We start from the raw sequence: 27,010 nt of genomic DNA on the forward strand, positions 1-27,010 counted from the left end.
AGCCTTTGTTTTAAAGTATTTTGTCAGATAAGAGTATTGCAGTCCCCACTTTGTTGTCTTTTTTGTTTGCATGAAATATTTCTTTCCATCATCTCATTTTCAGGCTATGTCTGTCCTTTGCCCTAAAATGTGTCTCTTGTAGGCAGAATATTGTAGGTTCTTCTTATTTTTCTTTTAATCTAACCTGCCTCTCTTTGTCTTCTGATTAGTCCATTTAGTCCATTGACACTTAAGATAATTATTGATAGATATGTAGTATTTATTGCCATTTTCAACTTTGTTTTCTTGTTGATTCTGTGTTTCTTCTTCGTCCCTTTTGTTTATTTTTACTTTTGTGGTTTGATGACTTTCTTTTGTGTTATGCCTGTGTTCTCTTCTTTTTTTTTTTTTTTTTTTTGTGAATCTATTGTATGTTTTTGATTTGTGTTTACCCTGTTTTTCAAGTATGTTAACCTCTTCTTATACCTACTTGTTTTAAATTGGTGGTCATACAAACTTTCCGGAAACAAAAATTTACATTTTCTTACTCTCTTTCCATGCATTTTATGATTTTGATGTCCTCTTTCACATCTTCATTTTCATCCTTTTGTTGTTCATTGTGGTCATCATCACTTTCACAGAAATTTTCCTTTTTTTTATTTTAATATTTGTTCTGGCTTCTTTAAGTGATTTACTTTCCAATTTTGATTTTCTATTTCCTATAGATTACTGGTTCTTTTCTATTTAGAGAAGACCTTTCAGTTTCTTTTAAGTTAGGTTTAAAATTGCTGTATACTTTTAATTTTTGCTTGTCTGAGAAATTCCTTATCACTCCTTGTATCCTAAATGATAATCTTTCCAGGTAGACCATCCTAGTTTGTGGACTTTTCCCTTTCAGGTCTTTGAATATATCTTGCCACACCCTTCTCCCTGTCTTACTGTAGAGAAATCAGCTGATAGCCTTATGGGGGCTCCCTTGTAATTAACTCTTTGTTTCCCTCTTGCCACCTTTATAATCCTCTTTATCTTTACCTTTTGTCTTTGTGTAGGTCTCTTTGGGTTCATCTTGTTTGGGACCTCTGTGTTTCCTGTACCTGGATATCTGTTTCCTTCTTAAGGTTTAGGAAGTTTTCAGCCATAAATCCATCAAATACATTTTCAACCCACTTTTCTCTTTCTTCTCCTTCTTGGATCTTTATTATGCATAGATTGGCATGCTTTATATTATCCCATAGGTCTCTTTCTATATACTCCATACACACACACACACACACACACACACACATATAATTTTTTTTTTTTTTTTTTTGTGTTTTGTCTTTTGTTGTTGTTGTTGTTGTTGTTGCTATTTCTTGGGCTGCTCCCGCGGCATATGGAGGTTCCCAGGCTAGGGGTCTCATCGGAGCTGTAGCCACCAGCCTACGCCAGAGCCACAGCAACGCGGGATCCGAGCCGCGTCTGCAACCTACACCACAGCTCACGGCAACGCCGGATCGTTAACCCACTGAGCAAGGGCAGGGACCGAACCCGCAACCTCATGGTTCCTAGTCGGATTCGTTAACCACTGCGCCATGACGGGAACTCCACTTTTTAAATTTTTTTTATTTTATTTTTGTCACACACATATATATCCTAATTTATACACTGTGTTACTCAACACTTTCATTTTGAAATATAGGAAAATAACTGTTGTGCTTACAGTATATCCTTCATGTTTTATATAGGAATTACATTAAATATGGCTATTGGTGAAGGATATGGTCCAAATCCTTTGTGAATACCACTGTAGAATACTGAAAGGCTGCATTGAGATGTGGATTTCTGGTGGTTGGCTAAGCTCTTCTTTCCTACAAAGAAGCCATTCATCATATGTGCTTCAAATTTGGTGTTTTAGCAAAATTACACATTACTGTGTTGAGTCTTTTTAGGTTACTTACAAATAGCATTAAATCCTCAAATATTAATATGCTAATACAAAATATGTTCTGAAGGTTAAATGGGAAAGTTGGTTCCTTTATCTAATTAACTCTGCATTAAAAACAATAGAATATGGGTTATTTCAGGACTTCTTAGAGAATGTAATGTGTTATTTTAGTCTATCTTGTGACTTTCTTTTTTTTTATTTCCCCAATACAGTTTTTTTTTTTTTTTTCTACTGTATGGCATGGTGACCCAGTTACACATATATGTACATATTCTATTTTTGCACATTATCATGCTCCATCATAAGTGACTAGACATAGTTCCCAGTGCTACAGAGCAGGATCTCATTGCTAATCCATTCCAAATCTTGTGACTTTCTTGAAGGTCAATAAGATTTGTAGCCAGACTTATTTGGTCCTAAGACTGGTTGTTTAGCAAATGGTAATCTACTAGATTTTGCAGAATAATAATTAACTGCTTAAGAATTGTATTAATATGCCTCAGTTATAAGTGAGATCTCATTTATTAAGACAGAGGGTATAAGAAATTCCATATTTTTCAAATAAGGAGCTTGCCAGTTGTGAAAGGCATAAAATTATAACTGATACCTTTATTATTTATCACAGACTTTATGATGCTATATACCAGTTTAACATTGCACTTGTAGAATTTATTATTGATGCTACAGTTTGAACATAGAATATGCTTTTGACTATTAGAATTTGTACACCTATTTCACAGTTCTGAACTTTTTCATGCAATGTTTACTATTCTCAGAAATGACTAATAGTGTTTTTGCCAATGAGAAGAAAAACAGGATTACTTTTTTGGTGTCCTAGTTGCAAGGTTATGTTCTTTCTGATCTCAGCACATTACACTACTTTATTCTTAGAACCTACCCTGATCTTTCTATGTGGACTTAACTGCCTAAATCATCTTATTCATACAGGGTACCTTAGAACATACTTGCTTCTTTTTTATTATAGTTTCTTGTTTTCAAGTCTACCAATTGATTGGATCATAGACTTCTTGAAGTTGGGTCTGAACTTTTAACATGAATTGTCCATGAGGCCAAGTAAGTCCCAAATAAAATTTTTTCTGAAGGAAGGAGAAGAGAATTCATGTGATGGAATTTAAGGTGACAAAAAAATCATTTGTAAAATTTTTAGCCATGTAAAATGCCAAGTTCTTATGACCTAATTGATATATGAGTATCATTACACACACTAGAAATATATTTGCATCTAAATCTTTTGTCACTGACATATCAGATTTTTTAGTAGACAAAATAACATAGTTTGAATCTTTATTTAAAATTGCCTGTGAGACAACTATAAAATGTGGGTTTCATATTTTTCTAAATTATGCAAGCTAAGAAGTTGATTCATAAAATAGTTATGCCAATATAATGATTTTTGTATAGGCATGTGTTTAGAATAATACTTTCCCAAACAACCTGACTGCTTGCCATTCTGACTTTGTTCATTTTAGGATTGTTACTACCATAATTGTTTGATAGAAACACACACACATTTAGTTATTTTTATTATTTGATTAAATATCATCTTTTTTCATTTGTACAAGTATAAAATGAGAAAAATATTTTCATTGGGAAATGATAATGACTTGATGTTTGCAAATGTCAAGATTTAGTCCTGGGACCCCTATCCTCCAGCCATGCAGGAACCCACCAGTGGGCCAGTACCAACCCTGATCCTGTACCACCACCAGTGGTCCAGTACCAACCCTAATCCTGCACCAGCTTCCCCAGGACCTGACCCTACCCAACAGCAGGACAGCATTAGCTCCAGGGCCTCTGAGCCCCACAGACAGCTATACCAGGACTTGGTTTGGCCAACCAACAGCCTGGCATCAGCCATAAAACTTCTGGACCTTACTGATAGCTGTGGCTGGGACCTCACCCTGCCCACTAGTGGCTGGGCAGCATTTGCAAGAGGCAAGGGCAGGACAGTCAGCCAGGCTTGGGGTTGACCCACCACTACAGAAGGATGTCTCTGACGTAATGCCATTTCTCCAAGATTGAGAAAAGTAATTGACCTCCCTAATACATAGAAATAAATGCAGAGAATTAGGCAAAATGAAGAAACAGGAAAATGTTCCAAATGAAGGAACAAGTTAGGATCCCAGAAGAACTAAGCAAAAGTGGAGCTAAGCAAACTACCTGTTAAAGAGCTACAAAGTTATATATAACTTTAAGTATATAATATATAATATAAAAATATAATGTATCATATAGTATATTATTATGTTATCATATTATTATTACATTATTACACATCACAGTATATGTAATATATCATATAAAATATGTTATATCATGTATAATATAAATATAAATGTAATGTATATAAAGTTATATATATATAAAGTTGTGTATGTAGTTATATATGAGTTATGATGTTATATATAAGAGTTATAAAGATGATCGACAAACTCAGAATAGATGAATACAGTGAGAAGTTAAAGAGTTAGAAAATATAAAGGCAAACAAGAGCTGAAAAATACAATAACTGAAAGAAAAATACACTAGAAGAGACCAAGAGTAGATTAGATGATATTGAAGAACAGATTGGTTAACTGAAAAGTAGAGTTGTAGAAATCACTAAAGCTGAGCAGAAAAAAGAAAAAAGAATTTAAAAAAACCCCTGAAACTAGTTTGAGACATCTTGGACAACATCAGGTGTGTTAACATTCTTACTGTATGGACTTCAGAAGGACAAGAGTGAGAGAAAGGGGCAGTAAACTTATTTGAATAAGTAATAGCTGAAAACTCACCTAACCTGGAAAAGGAAACAGACATGCAGATCCAGGAAGCAGAGTTCCAAACATGATCAACTCAAAGAGGACTACTGCAAGAAACATTGTAATTAAAATGGCAATAATCAAACATAAAGAGAGAATCTTAAAAGCGGAAAAGGAAAAGCAACTAGTTACATGCAAGAGAACTCCCATAAGGCTATTGGTTGACTTCTCAGCATAAACATTGTAGACTGGAAGGGTGTGGCATGATATATTTAAAGTTATGAAAGGAAAAAAAACCTACAACTGAGAATAATCTACCTGGCAAGGCTATCATTCAGATTTGGATGAGCAATAAAGAATTTTACAGATAAGCAAAACCTAAAAGAACCACTGACCTGGCTTTATAAGAAATGTTAAAGGAGCCTAGTGAGAAAAAACCATAGTAGAAATATGAAAATTATGAAAGGAAAAAAACTCATCATTACGGACAAATATGCAGTTAAGGTAATATATTAACAACTTATAAAGCTGGTATGAAGTAAAGTAATAAAACCATCTGTATCCACAATAAATAGACAAGAGACAAACAAAGCTAAAAGACATAAAATATGATGTCAAAAATGAAACTTGGTGAGGAGTATACAAATTCAGAATTGTTAGAATGAGTTTGAACTTAAGACAGCATCAACTTAAAATAATCATGTGTATATATAGGTTGTTATATATAACCCTAATGGTAACTACAAACCAAAAATCCATAGTAAATATACACAAAAGAGAAGGAATCCAAACATAACCTTAAAAATAATAATCAAATCACAAGGGAAGAGAGTAAGAGAAGAAGAAAAAAATACAAAAACTAGCTGTAAACAATTAACAAAATAGCAGTAGATATAAACCTATAAGTAACTAAATGTAAATGCACTGAATACATCAGTCAAAAGTCATAGAGTGTTGAATAAATAAAAAACAACAAGACCCATATATAGCATCCTTAAGCAGACTCACTTCAGATGTAAAAGTACACACTGAAAGTGATGGTATAAAGGCATTTCATGTAAATGGAAACAGAAAGAAATCTGGGATAGCAATACTTATATCAGACAAAATAGAATTTAAAACAAAGACTGACATGAGACAAAAAGGACATTACATAATGATAATCCAACAAGAACATATCATAATTATAAATGTATATGCAGCCAACTTAGGAGCACCTAAATAGATAAAGCATATATTAACAAAATAAAGGAAGAAATTGATAGTAATACAATAATAGTAGGGGACTTCAACACTTCCACTTACATCAATGGACAGATCATCCACATGAAATTAATAAAGAAATTCAGGCCTTAAACAACACACTAGACCAGATGGAATAAATACATACATAAAATATTTGACCCCAAAGCAGCCGAATAAACATTCTTTTCAGTGCTCATGAAGCATTCTCCAGGATATATCACATTAATCTGCAGAAAAAGTCCCAATAAATTTAAGTATCATATTAAGCATTTTTCTAACCAATAGTATGAGAATATAAATAAATTATAAGAAAAAAAATGCAGAGAACTCAAACAGGTGGAGACTAAACAATATGCTGCTAAACAACCAGTTGGTCACTGAAGATATCAAACAGGAAATTAAAAAAATACCTTGAGACAAATTAAAATGGAAACACAACAATCCAAAATCTATGGGACAGAGTGAAAGCATTTCTAAGAGGGAAGTTGATAATGATACAAGCCTACCTCAGGAAACAAGAAAAAAATCTCAAACAACCTGACCTTACATCTAAAGTAACAAGAAAAAGAATAACAAAGCCCAAAGTTAGTAGAAGAAAAGAAATTCTAAAAATCAGTACAGAAATAAATAAAGACTAAACAATAATAGAAAAGATCAAGGAAACTAAAAGCTGGTTTTCTGTTAAGATAAACAAAATTTATAAATCTTTAGCCAAACTTATCAAGGAAAGAAGGAGAGGACCCAAGTAATTAAAATCAGAAATGAAAGAGAAGTTATAGCTGATACCAGAGAAATACAATGGATCAGAAAAGAGTACTTTGACTCATGATACATCAACAAACTAGACAACCTAGAAGAACTGGGTAAATTCATAGATATGTCTGATCTTCCAAGACTGAATTGAAAGAATGAAAATACAAACAGAACCATTACCAGTAATGAAATTGAATCAGTAATCAGAAAATGCTTAACAAACAGAAGTTCAGGCCCAGTTGACTTTACCAATGAATTCTAAACATGTAAAGAGGATTTAACATCTATCCTTCTCAAAGTTATTTCACAAAATTGCAGAGGAAGGAACATTTTGAACTCATTTTATGAGGTCAGGATTACCCTGATATCAAAACCAGTGAAAGAAACACACACAACATGTACACACATACGCAAAGAAATTACAGGTAAATATCACTGATGAACATAGATGCAAAATCTTTAACAAAATATTAGCAAACCAGGAATATAGTAAAAGATCATACACCATGGTCAAGTATATAAGGGGATATAAGGGTGGTTCAATCAAGTAATGTGATAGACCATATTAACAAATTGAACAATAATAATTGTGATCATCTCAAATAAGTGCGGGAAAAGCTTTTGACAGAGTTCAACATTTATTTAAAAACCTCTCAACAAAGTGGTTTGGCGGTATGGAGGGAACATATTTCAGTGTAATAAAGGCCATATGTAACAAGCCAGCAGCAAACATCATACTCAGTGGTGAAAACCTGAAAGCATTTCCTCTAAGACTGGGAACAAGACAATGATGCCCACACTCATCACTTTTATTCAACGTAGTTACTGCAAGTCCTAGCTACAAGAATCAGGCAAAAAAAGGAAGTAAAAGGAATCCCGTATTGGAAAGGAAGAAATAAGTCTATCACTATCTGCAGATGTCATGATAATACATATAGAAAATTCTAAAGATGCCACCAGAAAAAACCATTAAAACTAATAAATGAACTCAGTTAAGAAGCAGGTTATAAAATTAATATATAGAAGTCTGTTGTTTCTTTATACCAACAACAAACTATCAGAAAAATTAAGAAGACAATGCCATTTGCAATTGCATCAAAAAGAATGAAATACCTAGGAATAAATAAATAAATAACCAAGGAAGTAGAAGATCTAAACTTGGAAGATTATAAGACATTGATGAAGGAAATTAAAGACAACACAAACAAATGGAAAGATATATTGTGCCTGTGGACGGAAGATTTAATATTGTTAAAATGACCATACTCCCCAAAGCAATTCAGATTCAGTGCATTCCCTATCAAAATACAAATGACATTTTTTATAAAAATGGAGCAAACAGTTCTAAAATTTGTCTGGAAGCAGGAAAAGCCCTCAGATAGCCAAAGTGGTCTTGAGAATGAAGAACAAAGCTTACCACATGCTCTGTTTTAAAACTATACTTCACATCAACAGTCATTGAAATGATATGGTACTGACACTAAACAAGACACACAAATCAATGGAACAGAATAGAGTATCCCCAAAATGAACCCACACTCATGTGGTCAGTTAATCTATAACAAAGGAGGAAAGAATATATGGTGGAAAAAAGATAACCTTTTCAATAAATGTTTTTGGAAAAATTGATCTGCTACATGCAGAAAAATCAAACTGGACTGCTTTCTCATAAATATACAAAGGTAAACTCAAACTGTATTGAAGACTTTAATGTAAGACCTGAAGCCATAAAACTCCTAGAGGAAAACATAGGTGTTACACTGGTTTTTTTTTTTTTTGTTTGTTTGTTTGTTTGTTTTGTTTTTTTAAGAGCCACATCTGTGGCATATGGGAGTTCCAGGGCTAGAGGTTGGATCAGAACTACAGCTGCCAGTCTGTGCCACAACCATGGCAACGTGGGATCCAAACCTCATATCTGCGACCCATGCCTTGCAGTAATGCTGGACCTTTAAACCACTGAGCTAGGCCAGGGATCAAACCTGCATCCTCATAGACATTTTGTCGGGTTCTTAACCCACTGAGCCACAATAGGACCTTCCAGCATTATCTCTTTTTTTGTTTTGTTTTTTTAAGATGGCACCTGTGGCAAATGGAGATTCCCAGGCTAGGGGTTAAATCAGAGCTACAACTGCTGGCCTATGCCACAGCCGCAGCAATGCAGGATCCGAGCTGTGTCTGTGACCTACACCACAACTCATAGCAGTGCTGGATCCTTAACCCACTGAGTGAGGCCAAGGATCGAACCGGCATCCTAATGGATGCTGACAATGTTTCTGCTGAGCCACAATGGGAACTCCACATTATACTTTTTGATGTTAGTCTTATCAGGTTTTTTTGGACCAGTCTCCTCAGGCAAGGGAAACAAAAGCAGAAATAAACAAACGCCACTGCATCCAACTGAATGGTTTCTGCACAGCAAAGGAAACTGTATGCAAAATACAAAGCCACCCAACTAAATGGGAGAATGTATTTGCAAACATTATCTCCAAAACTTACAAAGAATCCATACTACTCAGTGTCCAAAAAAACAACCTGATTAAAAAATGAGTAGATGATATGAATAGATATTTTCCTGAGATGGCCAGCAGATACACAAAAAGATACTCATCATAACTAATCATGAAATTGCAAATCAAAATTGCAAATGAGATATCGCCTCACATCTGTCACAATGACTTATCAAAAAGACAGATGTTGCTGAGGATATGGAGAAAAGATACCCTTATGTACTGTTGTTGGGAATGTAAATTGGAACAGCTACTATGGAAAAAATATGGAGGTTCCTCAAAAAATTAAAAATAGAACTACCATATAGTCCAGCAATTACACTTCTGGGTATTTTTTTCTGAGGACTAAAAAAAACACTGATTTGAAAAGATAAATCTACTTCTGTGCTTATTTCACTGTTATTTATAGTAGCTAAGATATGGAAGGATCCTAAATGTCCATAAATGTATGAGTTGATAAAGAAGATGTGATATATAGAACCAATGGAATATTATTCAGCCATAAAAAAGAATGAAGCCTTTCTATTTGTTACAACATAGATGGACCTAGTTGGTGTTATGCTAAGTGAAGTAAGTTAGAGGAAAAAAAACACTATATGATTTCACTTATATATGGAATCCAGAAAATCAAACAAACAATGCAAGACGGAAAGACTCATAGATACAGAGAAGAAATTGGTGATCACCTGAGGAGAGGCATATGGGGGTTTGGACAAAATAGGTGAAGTGGATTGATAGGTACAAACTTCCAGTTTCAACATAAATGAGTGACAGGGATGAAAATATACAGCCAGGGGAATATAGTCAATAATATTATAATAGCTTTGGTGACAGATGGCAACGAGGCATCTGTTTTAAATCTTTTTTTTATTAAAGTATAGTTGATTTACAATGTTGTGCCATCTAGACATCATCTTGATCACTTTGTAGTGTATAGAAATAGTGAATCACTATGTTGTACACCTGGAACTAACGTGGTGTTATAGGTGAATTTTACTTCAATTAAAACAATGAAAAGAACTCATACATTTCATTTTAGAAAAATTCTTAGTTAAAAACTAGGCAGGGGAGCTAAATAGACATTTTTCCAAAGAAGACATACAGATGTTCGATAGACACATGAAAAGGTACTCAACATTAACAAAAATGAGATTTTGTTAATTTTTAATAGTTTCTAATTTATATATGCTAGATATTACAAAACAATGCTTTATTGCTTTTTTAAAAATTAAAAGTCACATGAAGGCTTCTTTATGCTTAGATTAATGAAGATACAACTATTGCATGAGTCTTGTTTGTGGACAGTCTACACATATGAGAATGAATAAACTGATACACACACACACACACACACACACACACACACACACACAAAATCAGAAGTTTATCCTGAAAGTTCTATTTCTAGGCACCATTTTATATGAGGGATATGAGCATCTGCAGACTTTAGTTTCCACAGGGGTCCTGAAACCAAATCCCCCTCATATACCGAGGGGCAAGCAGCTATTGAACAGTCAGATGGGGAAATTTATGTTTAAATGTAAGTTGGACATGGTCTATTCTTAAAAGATCTACTGCAGAAACTTTTATGTATGTGAGTCAATTTTTAAAAAATATATTTCCTTCCTAAATACCTCAGTTTCTGTGTATATTACAATATTACAAGGATATACCTAAAATTGTTGATAACTTTTTTTTTTTGGAAGAAGAATTGAGGAGGTGCCACTTTTGCTTTTCACTTTATCTCTGTAAAGTTGTATTTTATTATTTATAGACTTAAACCAATCAGGTTCACTGAAGGAAATCATTCAGGGAGAGTTAATGAATCAAGGCATTTTAAATTGAATAAGGGATGTTGTTCATAGATTCTGATATAAAGGATGGCCCTTCAAATAATAGGATTTTATTTAATTGAATCATTACTTCTCAAATAATTACTTAAATTCATAATTGATGTGTTAGTTTCCTGTGGATGCTATAGCAATTTACCACAGAGTGATTAAAACAATAGAAAAGTACTCTCTTACACTGGTGGAGGCTAGAGTCTGAAGTAGGGTGTACGCAGAGGGTCTAGGGAGGAATCAGTTACTTGTGGTTGCTGGCATTTGTTGTCTTTAGACCTCATCACTCCAATTTCTGTGTCCATCTGTCTCAAAACTCCCTCTGCCATTCTTTTATCAGGACATTTGTCATTGGATTTAGGTCCCTCCTGGTTAATCATCTGAAGATTTTTAAAGTAATTACATCTGTTAAGACGATTTTTCCAAGTAAAGTAACAGTCACTGGTCCTAGAGATTAGGACATGAACGTATCTTTTGGGGTACCACCATTCAGCCCACTGCCAAGAAATATGGGTATACATTTAAATTATGTTTTCTGGGAGTTCCCGTCGTGGCGCAGTGGTTAACGAATCCGACTAGGAACCATGAGGTTGCGGGTTCGGTCCCTGCCCTCGCTCAGTGGGTTAAGGATCTGCCGTGAGCTGTGGTGTAGGTTGCAGACGCGGCTCGGATCCCGCGTTGCTGTGGCTCTGGCGTAGGCCGGTGGCTACAGCTCCGATTCAACCCCTAGCCTGGGAACCTCCATATGCCATGGGAGCGGCCCAAGAAATAGCAACAACAACAACAAAAAGACAAAAGACAAAAGACAAAAAAAAAAAAAAATTATGTTTTCTAAGCTGGAAAAATAAGACTTTTAGTTTATTTGCAGCATTTCAGTTTCAAAAATTTAAGCAATGTAAAAAGCATTTTATATTTAAGATAAATTTTAAGGAAAATTAGAATTAATTCATATTTATTGACTAAGATATATGTATAAGTGTATAAGGGACTATTTCACTCTTAGAAAATTATTCATTTATATTTACTTATTTAACTTAGCTTTTTTTTTTTTTTTTTTTTTTTTTTTAATTTAGGGCCACCCTGTGACATATGGAGGTTCTCAGGCTAGCAGTCAAATCAGAGCTTCAATTGCTGGCCTGCACCACCTCCACAGCAATGCCAGATCTGAGGTGCATCTGTGACCTATACCACAGATCACCGCAAGGCTGGATCCTTAACCCACTGAATGGGGCCAGGGATCAAACCCACAACTTCATGGATACTAGTTGGGTTCATTAAAGCTGAGCCACAGTGGGAACTCATAACTTAGAATATTTAAAGTGACTGTCATTTTTGATTTTAGGCCTTTTCCATTTTCATTTCATTTTAATTTTTGGAGAATTGTTATACTTTTAAATGGTAAAGTATATGATTACATATACTAGAAACAAATGCATATTCGTCATAATAGCCTATGATAATCAAAGTAGTAAGTTTTCATTTTCTAAGTTTTGAATAAATGGTATTACTTCAAAGAAATTATATGTGTAAATTATAAAATGTCTGATTTTAAAACAGATATTGTAGTTATAATGTCCTCTGCTATAGAATGTAAAACTTACTACTTACCCACTATTTCTTGGCATAATTGTTTTAAATTTTGACACAAATGGCAGATTGGACAAAAATGATGGCCATGTGTTTTTCATTGAAAATTCTGTTTGAGGCAGAAATAGTTGCAGTCTCATGGAATAACTTTTTTTCTTATTTTTAAAAACTATGTTTATTTATCAATATATGTAAAATTGGAAGTTTTCAACAAATTAAATAATAAAGATCTTTTCATCTTGCCAATACTTCCTTCACTTCCCAGTGAGCTCCATATGAGTAGCATGCTGGAAATAGATACTTTAGTCTTTCTAATAAAGAAGCATACACACTTTTGACTAGTTATAGCCTTTGAGGAAATTCCTTTTATTGGTTGGCCGATTTCATTATTTTCCAGTCTTCTAAAAATCCAGAAAACTATTAGTTTCAGAAGAAGGTATTTTTAAGGGTCATTATGTTTGAGGAATATTTTCCAGAATAAACACAAAGGCGTACAGTGTTTACGACGGAAGAAAACTAGTATTTCTTTAGCCACTGCTTTGTTCCCAGGCTAATATTTCATTTATTCATAGAACAACTATTATAGATCAGCATTTCTTTAGCAACTGCTTTGTTCTCAGGCTAAGTATTTCATTTATTCATAGAACAACAGTTATAGATCAGCATTTCTTAGAACAACTCTATAGAACCTTTTTTTTTTTTTTTTTTTTTTTTTTTTTTTTTAAGTAGGGGAGGAAACTGAAGCACAGAAAGTTTGAATGATTTGCTTTGGACCCTGCATGTATTAAAGGGTGAGGGTGAGATTTGCATCTAGTTCTCTCACTAAAAAGTATGTATCAGATTATAGTGTCTCCATGCTATTCATAAAATGGCTTCTAATTTTTATCATCATAGCTTACATTTTAAAATAACATCTCATGGTGTTGATTCAATCCTGAGAGGTCTTGGCATGGCCTCTGCAGGCACTGATGATACTGCAGTAGTCCGTGCACAGACCGAGTAAGTCTTTCTGCTTGATGCATGGCTTTATAGCTATCACCTTTGTGCTAAAGAAAAGATGACAGAAATATGAATCTCCTATCTAAAATGGGTTATTAAAAACTAACTTCAACTCTGCCTCAGAATTTAAGTGTGAAAATGTTGAATTAGAGGAAGGATGTAAATTATAACTTTCAATGAAAGTAAAAATGTTGAAGCCTTCACTTTATGCTTGTAAATTATGTGAAGGCTTGCTGTACGAAAGTGAATAATAACATAGTTAGGTTCCCAATGCCACTATTCTTTGTAGTATATCAATTATGGAATTTCAAGGAAATTGTTTACAACTTTTTACTTGCTCAGATGTTATAGTAATTATTTAATTTCAAATAAGCATTCCAGGGCAAATGTCAATGCGACTTGAATTATGATGGGGAAAGTATTTTAAATACCTGAAAATGTATCATTAAAAAATAGAAGTTTGTGATTTGTTATCACCTATCTTATAGTTATTATGTTAAAATTGTCATGCTTGTTTATTTTGATGCTTGAGAAAAGCAACTATTGAAATAATGTTGAAAATATTCTTTGTAATTCTTCTGCTGCTGCAAAAAAGTTACTCTCTAGTTATTTATGTGTACTTTTTATAAGTTACTATTTCCAAAGGAGAATATAGGAGAGAATAGGAGAGAAAATTATCTTTTGATATACTTCAGTTTTTTTTCCTTGAGATATTTCTTTAATATATGCTAAATTATCCTGAGTGATCTTTATAGCAAACAAAAATTCAAAAATTATGTCTATTTTATTTTTGATATATCTACTCTGTACCCAAAAAGTCCCTATAAATGTTAGAAAACTTTATTTTAAAACCAATTCAGTACATCTTTGGAGTCTTAGCTTCCAATATTATACTTGTGAAGCAAGGTTGTCATCTAGTGGTGTTTTCAAGTAGTACATCCTTCAGAATTAGCTCTCTATTATATTTTCTAATACATTTTAAGAGAAATGCTTGACAAAAACAAATGTAGACTTCAGTTTTTCAGAATTTAAACACTTCTAAATGTTTTACATTATATATGACTTTACAAAGGATTATCCCTAGAACTTTTTCTAATTTCCGTATTTTGATCTTTAATATTGGGCCAAATTTTTGTCTGGCAACTGAAATGTTTGAGTAGTATGGATGTTAAGGATGATATATATCAAGGCATTTTATAATGCTTCACATCTCTATACAAGTTTTTTTTTTTTTTTTTTTTTTTTTTTTAGAAAAAAAGATCCTTCTGTAGTACTGAATAGATTTTTTTCTTTACTTTTTGAACATTCATCCTTTCAATTTTGGCACAGCTTAATTTTATGGAACATTTTGCACTTAAAAGCTGAAAATGTTAAGGTTTTAATAAGGACTTCTTTACTTTTGTTGTTTTGTTATAAAAATTTGAAAAGTTAGTGTAGAAGAAATTAGCTTTTCTGGTCTATGGAAAAATTTTAATATCATAGGTTAGCTAAATAGTGGAAATAATATACATTTGTGCATGCAAAGAAATCAAAAATTAAAAACTGATGCAGTTTTAAAGATAATTTATATTTGAATAAAATAAGTCTTGTACTGAAAATAGTTTTTATTATATTAAAACCAACACTAATTGCTTGTTACTTAGAGGTACTTTAAGTAATATAGATCTTTTTTCATCTGATCCATTCATATATAAACCATAGAGAAAATTAAATTTTAAGCTAGTATTGGCTAAGGTCCTTATAAATGTTGGAATAAAGGTTGTGATATACATTTTGGCATAATAGGCAGCCACTTTAAAGAAGGAAAGAAAATGGTAGTGATGGAAATTTCCTTTTTTTTAGGGAAATGAAATAAAAGTCCACTTTTTTTTTGTTTGTTTTCCACTACTTGGTATCTTAAGACTCCCTCTTCTGAATTACTTTTAGTAGAAATCTCATCCAACTTTTTGCTGTACTTAATAAAGATTTAGGCATGGAATCCCATAGATTCATTCAGCTTACTGCTGGTGTACCAATTCATTTTCTGGTTGGTGACTCCCCACCTCCCCCAAATATATTTATAAAGTGTATTGAGTATATTGATTTTATCTGTACCAAGGGTATTTGAAGCAATTTTGTGCCCAAATTCTTGTTAGCCTGTTCCTTAACTAATCTTATTACTCGCTGTGGTTCATATATAGGAATTTATAAGCCATTTTCCTATGCTTAGGAATAGAGGAGGGAATTAGCAATTTATTTCAATGTTTCTGGCTGGGTACAGCAAGAGCCTATAAAAATAATAGCAAAAACCAAATTTTTCAGCAGGCCCATGATAATCCACTTACACTGTGGGGCTGGAAACAGGATAGGCAAAGTGAATAGAGAGATCTTTATTTGGGTATTTTCAAAAAATATTTTTAATATCCTGGGAATTTTAGTAGATTGACACTTTCATTTTTGCTAAGATGAAAGATACTTTTTTTTCCCCTTTCTTTTTAGGGCTGCATCTGCGGCATATGGAAGTTCCCATTCTAGGGGTCAAATCACAGCTGCAGCTCAGCCACAGGAATGCCAGATCTGAGCCACCTCTGTAGCCTACACTGCAGCTTGAGGCAACACCAGATCCTTTAACCCACTCTGCAAGGCCAGGGATTGAACATGCATCCTCATGGATACTAGTCAGGTTTTTCACTTGCTGAGCTACAACAGGAACTCTGAAAGATACTTTTTAATTATAGGTGATTAAAAAAACTATCTGTTAGGTTTTATTCTCGCCTGTCCACATGTTGGCTTGAGTAATGGGGAGTTATCATTTTTCTTTGTCCCCAAACAGGGATTCACTTATTAGATTCCCATTTTGATATTTGGATAACGAATGTGGGCTAGTAATCTTAACATGGTAGCAAATAATCATATATAGATCAGAGACCCCAAAAGCCACATGAGGCCATTTGACTTGGGTTTTATTCAGAGACAATTAAGACCATCATATGTCCTTTATTTTTTGATTGAGTCCCTCTCCATTGGGAAGAATGTTTTCACTCTTGATTTTCTCATTGGCATTTTAAAGAATTTTTCTGTGTCATCAGCCCTAATTCATTATGTGCAATAGTAGAGTCTGTTTTTGATTATCTTATGAATTGAGGTTCCAGTTCAGACTAGAATGGGCATTCATTGCTTGGACGGGTGGAAGTAGGTGGAAGGGAAGAAAATTTTAGTGTGCTTTTTAGTATTTCTGGCCAATTAGAACATTTTTCCTCCTAAAAAATGTACATAGTGTGGAAATCTGAGGTAAGGGTGAGTTCTGATACATACAGTTTGTAAAGTATTTAGACCAAAGTAAATAATTTGATGCCTTTTAGTTTGATGTAGACAACTCTGGTAAGGACATTATTTACATGCATAATTATGCTTATAGCTCTCCAAGAGTCATACAAAGTGACCTAAAAGACATAGCTTTTTTCTTCTTTTGCTTGAAGAGGATGTCAGCCATAGATGTTATGTCATTTGAGAGATACTTATGAAACAGCCCTGCATATCAAAGACAACTGGAAAGTTTATAGGAGCAAACAAGCAGACATAAACTAATCTGATTAGTAAGTACAGAGTGTGTGCCGCATGCAGACTGAAGCCTATTTGTCTGACTTGTGCATTGCTTTACAAAACACTAAAAGTTAAAAATGAGAAGATCAGATAATAGCTGCTTAACCTGTCTTCACGCAGTCACTGGACCTGCCCCCTTTAGGTGGGCAGGTACTCTTCTGGTTGTGTCGGCCCTCCTCATTGTGTGTACATCACGGTCAGTGATTAAGTTAGATTCAGGGATTTTACCTACTTTCAGAGGGATGGACCTAAGGAACATTGGTGCTCTTTTTCCTTACGTATGGGATCCACTTACTGGTAATGGTGATTCACTGTTGAAATAATAGTATTTTATCACAGTTTTCTGTCATTTGAGATTCTTGAACTGTGGTTTGGGCACGTCTGTTTTATATGTCTAAGTAACTTCAATGAGGTGAAGATGGTTCTGGTAGTGACACCCTTCTTATTACACGTATATTCATTATTTGTAATAGGCAACACCCCTCCCCCAAATTGGTGGATAATAATTAATTTTAAAGCTTTTACTTTTAAAGTAAAAAGAATTGCTTTTTAACATCTTCTATTTATGAAAAAAGGAAGCACTTTCTAAAACCTCTATTAAAAATGTTTAAACCTATTTAAAATTTTGAGTGTTTATTAAATTGTGATTTAAAATGGAGTCATTTGAAGGTAAAATTATGGAGATCTATTAGTCTATTCTGTGTCATGCAGAAATTTACCCCTTTAGTACCTTGCTTGTCAGTAAAATGTATTCCTATGTATTTTTAGTTTAGAATAGTAATGTTATTGTTCTAAAATCTTCACTAGAGAAGGAAAAAGTATGTGTTTTGGGGGGTAGTTTAGTAAACAAGAGCTCTCTGGGGTTTATTTCTTCTTTAGGGTCCATGCCCTTGCATTTACATGCTCAGAGATGACACAAGGAACTGATTATAATTCTCTTCCCTTGAGGTCCATTGTGCAGATATGCACAGGCATGCCTGTTCTTTCTTTCCTAATGACCACATTAAGACTGATGAATTTTGTGTTGTTCTTTCAGTTACTATGTTACTGTGGTGCATCTTGATTTGGGCATTTTTATCATTTGTTTTATTCTTGGATGATACTGGACTCTTAAATGTTTACAAAACCAAAATGATTAATTTGTAAATTCTAAGTTGTGGTTAATTTAGATTCAGTCTTATGAAAATGGTCCAGTATTGACAGAAGGATCACCAGGATGTTACTGGGGAGACCTATGAATGGGTCTTCTGTTTCTTGATAATTATAGAGTAAAGCTGTGAGGCTGAAGTCTTTTGTTTTATTAAAGTTGAGAAAGGAAGACTTGTACAGCTTGGAAATTGAGGCTGAGCCACATTTTGTAATTTCTTATATTCTTATTTCTTAGTATTCAGAAATTTTTACAGGTGTTATTTGGAAGGAAGTATATAATATTTGATTTATACATGGATAAAGTCAAATTTATACCCCCTTATTTCTTCTGCCTTTAGAATTTTTGTTGGATAGATGTTCCCTTTTTATATGTTGTAGGAATAGGTATTTTTATTGTTATAATAATTTTTGAATCTCCTGACATTAGTTAATATTAGTTCCCTGATCTTTTACTGTGAAACTAGACCTATTCTTGCTTAATATATTTTGGAGCTCACTGATTGGCTTTCCCTAGTTGTGCTTTTATGTGTGTATTGGTAAAGTTTCTGGTTGATTAAGAAATTGATTTGTATAGATGTTGCCTTTTGTTTATGAAAAGAAAAATCATATTCTTGATATTAGTTTTAGTTGTCAATAGATGAGAAAAGTGTTGTAAATCAAAAGACTGCTAAACTGTAAATCAGGAGGCATCTTTTTTGGTTTGCATAGCTTTTTTGACTTTGCATAGCTTAAGTGTGTATTTTGGAGCAAGTTAACATCTTGGGCATTCTTCATCTATAAAATTGAAGAGGTGAACTTTGACTATTTCTTAAGATCATTTCCAGTTCCTCTGTCATCCTATACTCTTTTAATTCCAAAGAGTTTCCTTTGTAGAAAACGAAGTATTTTACTAGTCATTGCATGTTATTTCCCCACCTTGTAGGAATTTTGAGAGTTGTGTTTTTGTAATCAGTCAGCATTTGATATAGCACCTATATCCATCTGTGCACTGTCAGTTCCTAAAATTGATTTCCACTTATATTGACCTCTCATCTCTTCCCCACTTTCCAGCCAGAATGTTCCAGATTATTACCTCTAGAATGTGCTTTATACTTTTTTACTTCTATGTTTTTGCTTATCCTATTCCCTTGCTTTGCACTCTTCTATTCCCCAGCCACTTTGAACCCCCATACATTTTGTTTATAGTCATTTTGGCCTTGTATGATAGTTGTTTATGTATTGTGTTATACTTTATGTGACACTGTGAACTCCTTAAAGGAAGCTGGTTATTTTTCATCATTTTACTAATCTTATTACTGATTCACATAATGCTTTTCACATAAACAGGGGGTTGATTAATTAATATTTGTAGAACTGAATTTATAAGATGATTAATGCCAGATATAATCAGTGGCTATGAATGGCAAAAAATTATCAGGGTAATAAGGAAATAACCTAGCCATTCTGAACTAAAGCAGTGTTTTAGCCATTTACACTGGCTGCAGACACTTGTATTCCATGGTCACTCATGTACTATTTACTCTTGCCTCTCATCTACTGTTTCTTTTTTTTTTCCCCTTTTGTCTTTTTAGGGCCACACCTGTGGCATGTGGAGGTTCCCAGACTAGGGGTCAATTCAGAGCTGTAGCCTCTGGCCTACACCACAGCCACAGCAACTCGGTATCTGAGCCACGTCTGCGACCTACACCATGGTTTATGGCAGTGCTGGATCCTTAACCCACTGAGCAAGGCCAGGGATTAAACCTGTGTCCTCATGGATGCTAGTCAGATTGTTTACACTGAGCCATGACCGGAACTCCCTTGATTCTTACTCATACATTTTTTACTTATAACCCTTCCATTGTTTCTCTGTAACCAACTTAACTGCATCATTATAGTTTAGCACTGCCATGGTCTTAAACTTTTAATAGTATCTACTTTTTTAAAACACATTCTTGCTTTGATTTATTTACACTTTCCTTTCTTTTACTTCCTTGATCTTGTTCATATGCTTATCAACTTTAATTTTCTATTGCTCTTTGTACTCTCCTATTTACATTTCTTTTCACTTGTTTACTTTTGAGAAATCATACATTCTATGTTTCTTAAAGACAAATGCTCTTTGTGATTTGAGTTTACGTTGTCAAGTGTCTTAGGATCAGCCAACCGGTGGTGGAGTCGCTGGCCATCAGAAAGAGCTAGAGTTAGCTCCTTCAGACTAGTATTCCTGTATCTTTTTAAGGGGAGAATGTCTGCAGTGGCAATGGTGGCACTAGACTTTGGTTAAAGGAGTTGATACTTATAACAAAAAAAAAAAAAAAATCATTATATGTATAAAAAAGGAGTTGATACTGATTACAAAAGATATCAAATGTTAATGACATTTTTACAGGTGGACTCTGGGGGCAGGGATAATACCTGAATTGTAGAATTTGTTAAAGAACTTCAAAATAGCTGTGGTGGGGATAATTGAATTGATAGTAATCTTTGGATTCAGTAATCTTTATACTCTTGAATTAATTATTGTCTGCTACAGATGTATAGTAGGTTTGCACTGAATATGAAAACAAAGGGCAATAAGACCATGAGTAAAAAAACCAAAAAGAGACAGGAAAAGTAAAAGATATAAGGTAAAAAGTTGCCTATCTTTGTGCTACTTGGAATCAATAGAATTTATTGAAGGATTCTTGAGACTATTGTGTTAGAGAAAGGGGACCTGAGAAGATAAAATTGAGAAAGTAGCCCAGGGGAATGTTCTGTTGGACTAAGTTTAAAACTGTTGTTTTTAGTTCTGTTTTTAGGGTACATCTCAATCTGTAAGAGTTTACTGCATTACCAAATATTTGTTAAGTTGGATATTGTATTTGTATAATAGTAAAGAGTAGCTCATTCATTCCTTATGGAGTATATTGATATTTAAATAGCTTTTCCCAGAAAGGATATGGCTACTTTATTAAAACAATATCCTTTTGAAGATATAATAGAGGAAAAATATGTATTGCCCATAATAGAAGAAAAATATGCCTTGTCCATCTTGTTCTGTCAGAGGTAGTAAATAAACAGGGAGTATCCAGGACTCTTTCCCTAGTATTTGTAGTAGAAGTGTTTTATAGTGAGATCAAAATTGCATGTAGACTTAAGAAAATAATTTTGGTTAATTTCGATTTTAGGAAATATTAAGCCATTTATTTTATTTTAACAGGTATCTTTCAGATGAAGGCATTGAAGCTTGCACAAGTTCTCCTGAAAAAGTCAATATAAATGACATCATCCTGATTGCTCTCAATGTAGGTTTTATTTTTTAACTTATAAACATTTTTAATCTGGAAGCTATATTCATGGAAAATATCTCATAGAATAAACTGTATTTTATGATGAGTAAAGTGGAGAACATCTTTCATTTTTATCATCTGTGTTTGTTGAATTTGGTAATTTCATGAGCCAATTATTAGAAATACATATTTCTTTAACATCTATTATACAGAAACCAATGAAAAAGGAAAAACTGCAATTAAAACTCCTTTTTTTCCACCCAGTGATCAGTTATACATTTTCATTACATTTACAGTAGCTCTTTAATAACAGTAAAAGCTGATTGTATTTATTAAAATAAATTGCCGTTTAATTTACATAGAAACTCTAGCTAGGTTATAGCTTCTTGACAGTCGTAATTTTTATTTCAAAGTAACTTCTTCTGTTGATAAAAATAGTATATATTGTACAATACGGTTACTTCAGAAAATACAGAAAAGTAAAATAAGAAAACCAAAACCAAATTACTGGAGTTCCCTGGTGGCTCAATGGGTTAAGGCTCTGGCATTGTCACTGCTGTGGCTCTGGTTATAGCTGCAGCATGAGTTCCATCCCTGCCTGGGAACTTATGCATGGGCCAAAGAAATTAATTTTTTTAAAAAGCAAACCAAATTGCTATTAATAAGAAAACCTAATAATTACTGTTAATGTTTTGGTATATATTTCTTTTCAAGATGTTTCTCCCTGCCCATCTATATAGCTATATCTTTAACATAATTGGGATTTGAGGGGGCATTTTTTGAAGAGTTATAAAAATTGGTACTGATAGAAGTAAATGAATTTTTTTTTTCCCTGCCCTAGGTAGGGCATATGGAGTTCCTGGGTGAGGGATCCTTTAACCTACTGTGTGGGGCCAGGGGTTGAACCTGCATCCTGGCACTGCAGAGAAGCTGAATCCTGTTGTACCACAGCAGGAACTCCTCTTTTTTCAATCTTTTTTTTTTTTTTTTTTTTTTTTTTTGCTTTTTAGGGCTGCACCTATAGCATATGGAAATTCCCAGGCTAAGAGTTGAATCACAGCTGCAACTGTCAGATCCAAGCCATGTCTGTGACCTATACCATAGCTCCATGGCAATGTTGGATCCTTAACCCACTGAGCAGCAAGGCAAGGGACCAAACCTGTGTCCTCATGGATACTAATCGGATTCATTACCACTGAGGCACAACAGGAACTCACCTCTTTTTTCTTTTTTCAATCTTACACTTACCCTAGTGGGAGTTTTTTTCATGTTGCCTTTATAATCTTAAGCTGTTCACTGTCAAATGTTTATGTTATGGCACATAATCAATGAAATTCATAAGAGAATTACTGTCTGACAAATCCATTATATCACTGTAAAGTAGGTGTAGCATAAAGCAGAAATAGCAACTGATAAGAATGTGAAATACAAAGTTATGTATAACTTTCTTTTCAAATTACTTCAATTTATATTTATATAAATACATTTGGGTTTAAGCATGTAAAATTTGTATTTTGAAATTTATCATTTTTTTTTTTTTAGCTGCCCTTGAAATGTTATTCATGGTAGTTCCTATCCTGGCGCAGCAGGAACAAATCCGACTAGGAACCAGGAGGTTGTGAATTCAATCCCTGGCCTGCTCAGTGGGTTAAGGATCTGGTGTTGTCGTGAGCTGTGGTGTAGGTCGCAGACACAGCTCGGATCTGGCATTGCTGTGGCTCTGGTGTAGGCTGGCATGTAGCTCGGATTAGACCCCTAGCCTGGGAACCTCCACATGCTGCAGGTGTGGCCGTAAAAAGACAAAAAGACAAAAAAAAAAAAAAAAAAGAAATGTTATTCAATAAGGCTAGCAATTTCATTTTTTTATTTCAGAGCTAAGTTGGTATTTAATAAACAAAAGACTGAAATTTTTTAACGTGTTAGAAATTAGGCATATTATCTATGATTACCAATGGGAATGTTTACTAGACACTTTAACTTTCTTTGACTTGCACCCAAATGAGTGAATTTTATTTTCAAAAAGTTATAAAGAACCCTATTTTTATTTCTTTATTTATTAAAAAAAGTCCTAAAGATGATAGGGAAGAGGCTTCGTGACAGTTGTCTTTTTTTTTTATATATATATATATATACACTTAGGTAAATAGCATTGAGCTAATTAACTGTAATTGGGTATGAAACAAATTAGATAAATCAAGGTGAAATATTTGTCCTGTGCACTTAAGACATACATGGTGGTCATTATCTTAGTGAGTTAATTTGTTTTCATAATTTTCTCAAATATATAGCTGAATACTCCAATCCATAGCTACCATGCCTTGTAATAGGATAAAAAAACTACTTTTAATCAGGATGAAGCCTACTCCAAACAAATAGTCTACTTCGCAAGTTTATAATCTTTAAGTAAAATCAGGCATTTATAGTAATTCTGTTGAATTTTTTAGACTTTTGAGTGATTGTGTGATATTAATCACTATTTGAGAAAGACTTTCATTATTGATTCTTACATATAAATTATTACATATTAGAAGAATAATCCATGCATATGCTTTCTTATATTCTCTTCCTCCACTGGGTAATGCACTGAATTTGTTCAGTGAGGAAAGCAATGAAAGGTATACTAGTTTTTCGCCTGGGAAGTTCATTAGGCTTTTATTGGGCGGCTCAGGAAAGTATACTCTGTCTAGCATGAAACAAAATTCTGGACTTCCCCCTGCCCCAAAGCAGGTTTTTACCATAAATCACATTGTTAATACAAATAGTTTAGGCCTTGAACCACATATTCAATGAGGGAGTGGTTCAGATTCCAAATTCCCAGATGCCACCTTTCGGTGAACATTGTAAGTAGGCCCTTCAAAAGATAGCAGCTTCACAGTTGCTATGTAAATTTTTTCTGCATGGATTTTTATGTTGAAATGAGGGTTCTTAATTTTTTACTCTGTAGAATGAAAAATAAGAATATTAAGAAATAACATTGAAATCCAGCATGTAGTTTTGGGTTCAAATTCTGGAATTATTCAGAAAAAAATTTAGAAATACCCATTTAAAATTATCGAATACTATATAATAGTAAAAAATTTTGAATGTTATTTTAAAATTTCTTTTAAGATTTTGTATAATATAAAATGATTTACCAAATAGATATTCTGCTGAATTTCTTGAAGAAATGGTTGGGAATCTTTTGTGTGTGTGTACACATGCATGTTAAAGGTAGATATTTCTCCTGCATAATTTCTTATTCATTGTAAATTTATTTTGGGACCTAGTTATCCTAGTGGTCCTGATATAATGGCATCTGAATCATAAAATTGCCTTTGCACAATTCATAAATTGACTTTGAATTTAGGATGTTTAAAGATTTGGTAGGTCATTTTCATTTTGCTAAAAGAACAATGAGATAACATTCCTTATATGTGTATAACTTTAAAAGTTAGGTAAACTTTGAATATATTGTTTCCTTTTAGCCTGACACCAACTTTGGAAAGATGGAATTGGTGATGTATTTTCTATCTTACAGAGAAATAAATTAACTGAATTTAGAGAATTTCTGAGTGTCCCAGGTCATGTTAGTTAATTATAGTATATAGTAATTCAAAGTTGACAATTTTAGTCTAGTGCTCATTTCTACTTTACATTAGTACCTCATTTTATTTTAAACTAAATTTTATAACCCTTGATAACAACTGGAAAGAACATTTCAGCCTTTGAGTGATTTCAAAATAATGCCTGTATTTTTATGAACTGCTAGTTATGTTATTGACTTGTTATATATGTTCAAATGATCAGAAAATATGCATGGTTTATATTCATTAAAATAAACATGAGAGCTAACATTCATTAAATACTTTCTGCAAGTCATTGTGCTGAGTAGGTCACATGTATTAATATTTAATCTTCTAAACAGCCCTAATATGGGAAAACCTAGTTTAAGAAAGTATATTTTTCTCCATATGTTGCTTAGTATTTCAAAGTGAAAAGGCATGAAACTTAGGATATGGTTTGTAATTCTTTTACTCTGTTACTGGGTGGAGACTAAAAAGATAAACATTGTTATACAGGTATTTGGATATCTGGCTTAGTTTGCTGCCTGGCAGTTCCAGTCAGTGAGTTTTAGTTTAGGAGTGATCCCTGCATTACATGGAGAAATAAACTATGAATCATTGTAGTAAAATACTGGAAAGGATGTGTGAGGGTTATATAACATGTATGCTTGTTTCTTAAGCTGACCATGTATGAATATTTCAAATAGGATATTCTATTATTGTAGGTGTTCAATGAAGACTATCCTACTTCTCTATATGTAATCCTTTTATTCTAAAGTAATTTTTTTTTTTTTGCTTTTTAGGACTTCACTCATGGCATATGGAAGTTCCTGGGCTAGGGGTCAAATCGGAGCTACAGCTGCCGGCCTGTGCCACAGCCACACAACCACAGCAACGCAGGATCCAAGGCCATGTCTCCAAGCTACACCACAGCGCATGGCAACACCAGATCCTTAACCCACTGAGCCAGGCCAGGGATCAAACCCACAACCTCATGCTTCCTAGTCAGATTTGTTTCCGCTGCACCACAGCAGGAACTCCCTCTACAGTAATTTTAATCACCTATATTTTCTCCTAAGTCTAACATAAATTTCTCCCTTACAATTTTTGTAATTAAATGCACTGTATGTCTGTTTTATTTTGCTCTTGAGGCAGTGAAGAACTTCTGTTTACTGTATTTAAAGAATAACAAAGCAATACAAATTTAGTTATTAATCTAACCTTATCATCTCAAGCATTAAGATTCATTTTTTAGCTTAAATAATTAGGCCTTGGAATTCCAGTTGTGGCGCAGTGCAAACAAATCCGACTAGGAACCATGAGATTGCGGGTTCAATCTCTGGCCTGCTCAGTGGGTTAAGGATCTGGCATTGCCGTGGGCTGTGGTGTAGGTCGCAGACACAGCTCAGATCTGGCACTGCTGTGGCTCTGGTGCAGACCAGGGGCTACAGCTCTGATTAGACCCCTAGCCTGGGAACCTCCATATGCTGAGGGTACAGCCCTAAAAAGACAAAAAAATAAATAAGTAAATAAAAATAAAAATAGGCCTTTTTCATGGGTATTATTAGTTTTCTTGTGAACAAATTTGTTACCATTCCTGTAGTTTTTACTTCTTAAAAATTCTTATTTATTTTTTTTTATTCAGGCTGTGTAGTTAAAATTTTATTTTTATGTCAGAAATGCTGCAACTTTGTTTATCATGGAACTAAGATGTGTTTTATGTTTTGCTTTGGTTGCTGAGTAGTCTGTACTTATGCATTTTTGTGTACTTCGTCACTTGTTCACCAACTTTTATTTCTGTAATTTGATTTGTTTAATAAGCAAATAAGTTTTTACTGCTGTACAGTCTTACTATGACTTCTTGCTATTGCAGTGGTATTGTTCTGTGG

General features: G+C 33.6%; 1 protein-coding gene across 2 annotated transcripts in view; it reads left to right on the plus strand.

Annotated features, from left to right (window-relative positions):
* Nucleotides 1–27,010, plus strand: part of TDRD3 (tudor domain containing 3) — a 182,576-nt gene that overhangs the window by 34,921 nt on the left and 120,645 nt on the right. For both annotated transcript variants that reach the window (XM_005668459.3, XM_013980575.2), the window contains exon 2: nt 21,510–21,594. In XM_005668459.3, the coding sequence (XP_005668516.1) occupies nt 21,510–21,594 (85 nt within the window). The remainder of the gene's footprint in view (nt 1–21,509; nt 21,595–27,010) is intronic.

This window comes from Sus scrofa, chromosome 11, assembly GCF_000003025.6.
Source record: "Sus scrofa isolate TJ Tabasco breed Duroc chromosome 11, Sscrofa11.1, whole genome shotgun sequence".
In the NCBI taxonomy this organism is placed as follows: Eukaryota; Metazoa; Chordata; class Mammalia; order Artiodactyla; family Suidae; genus Sus; species Sus scrofa.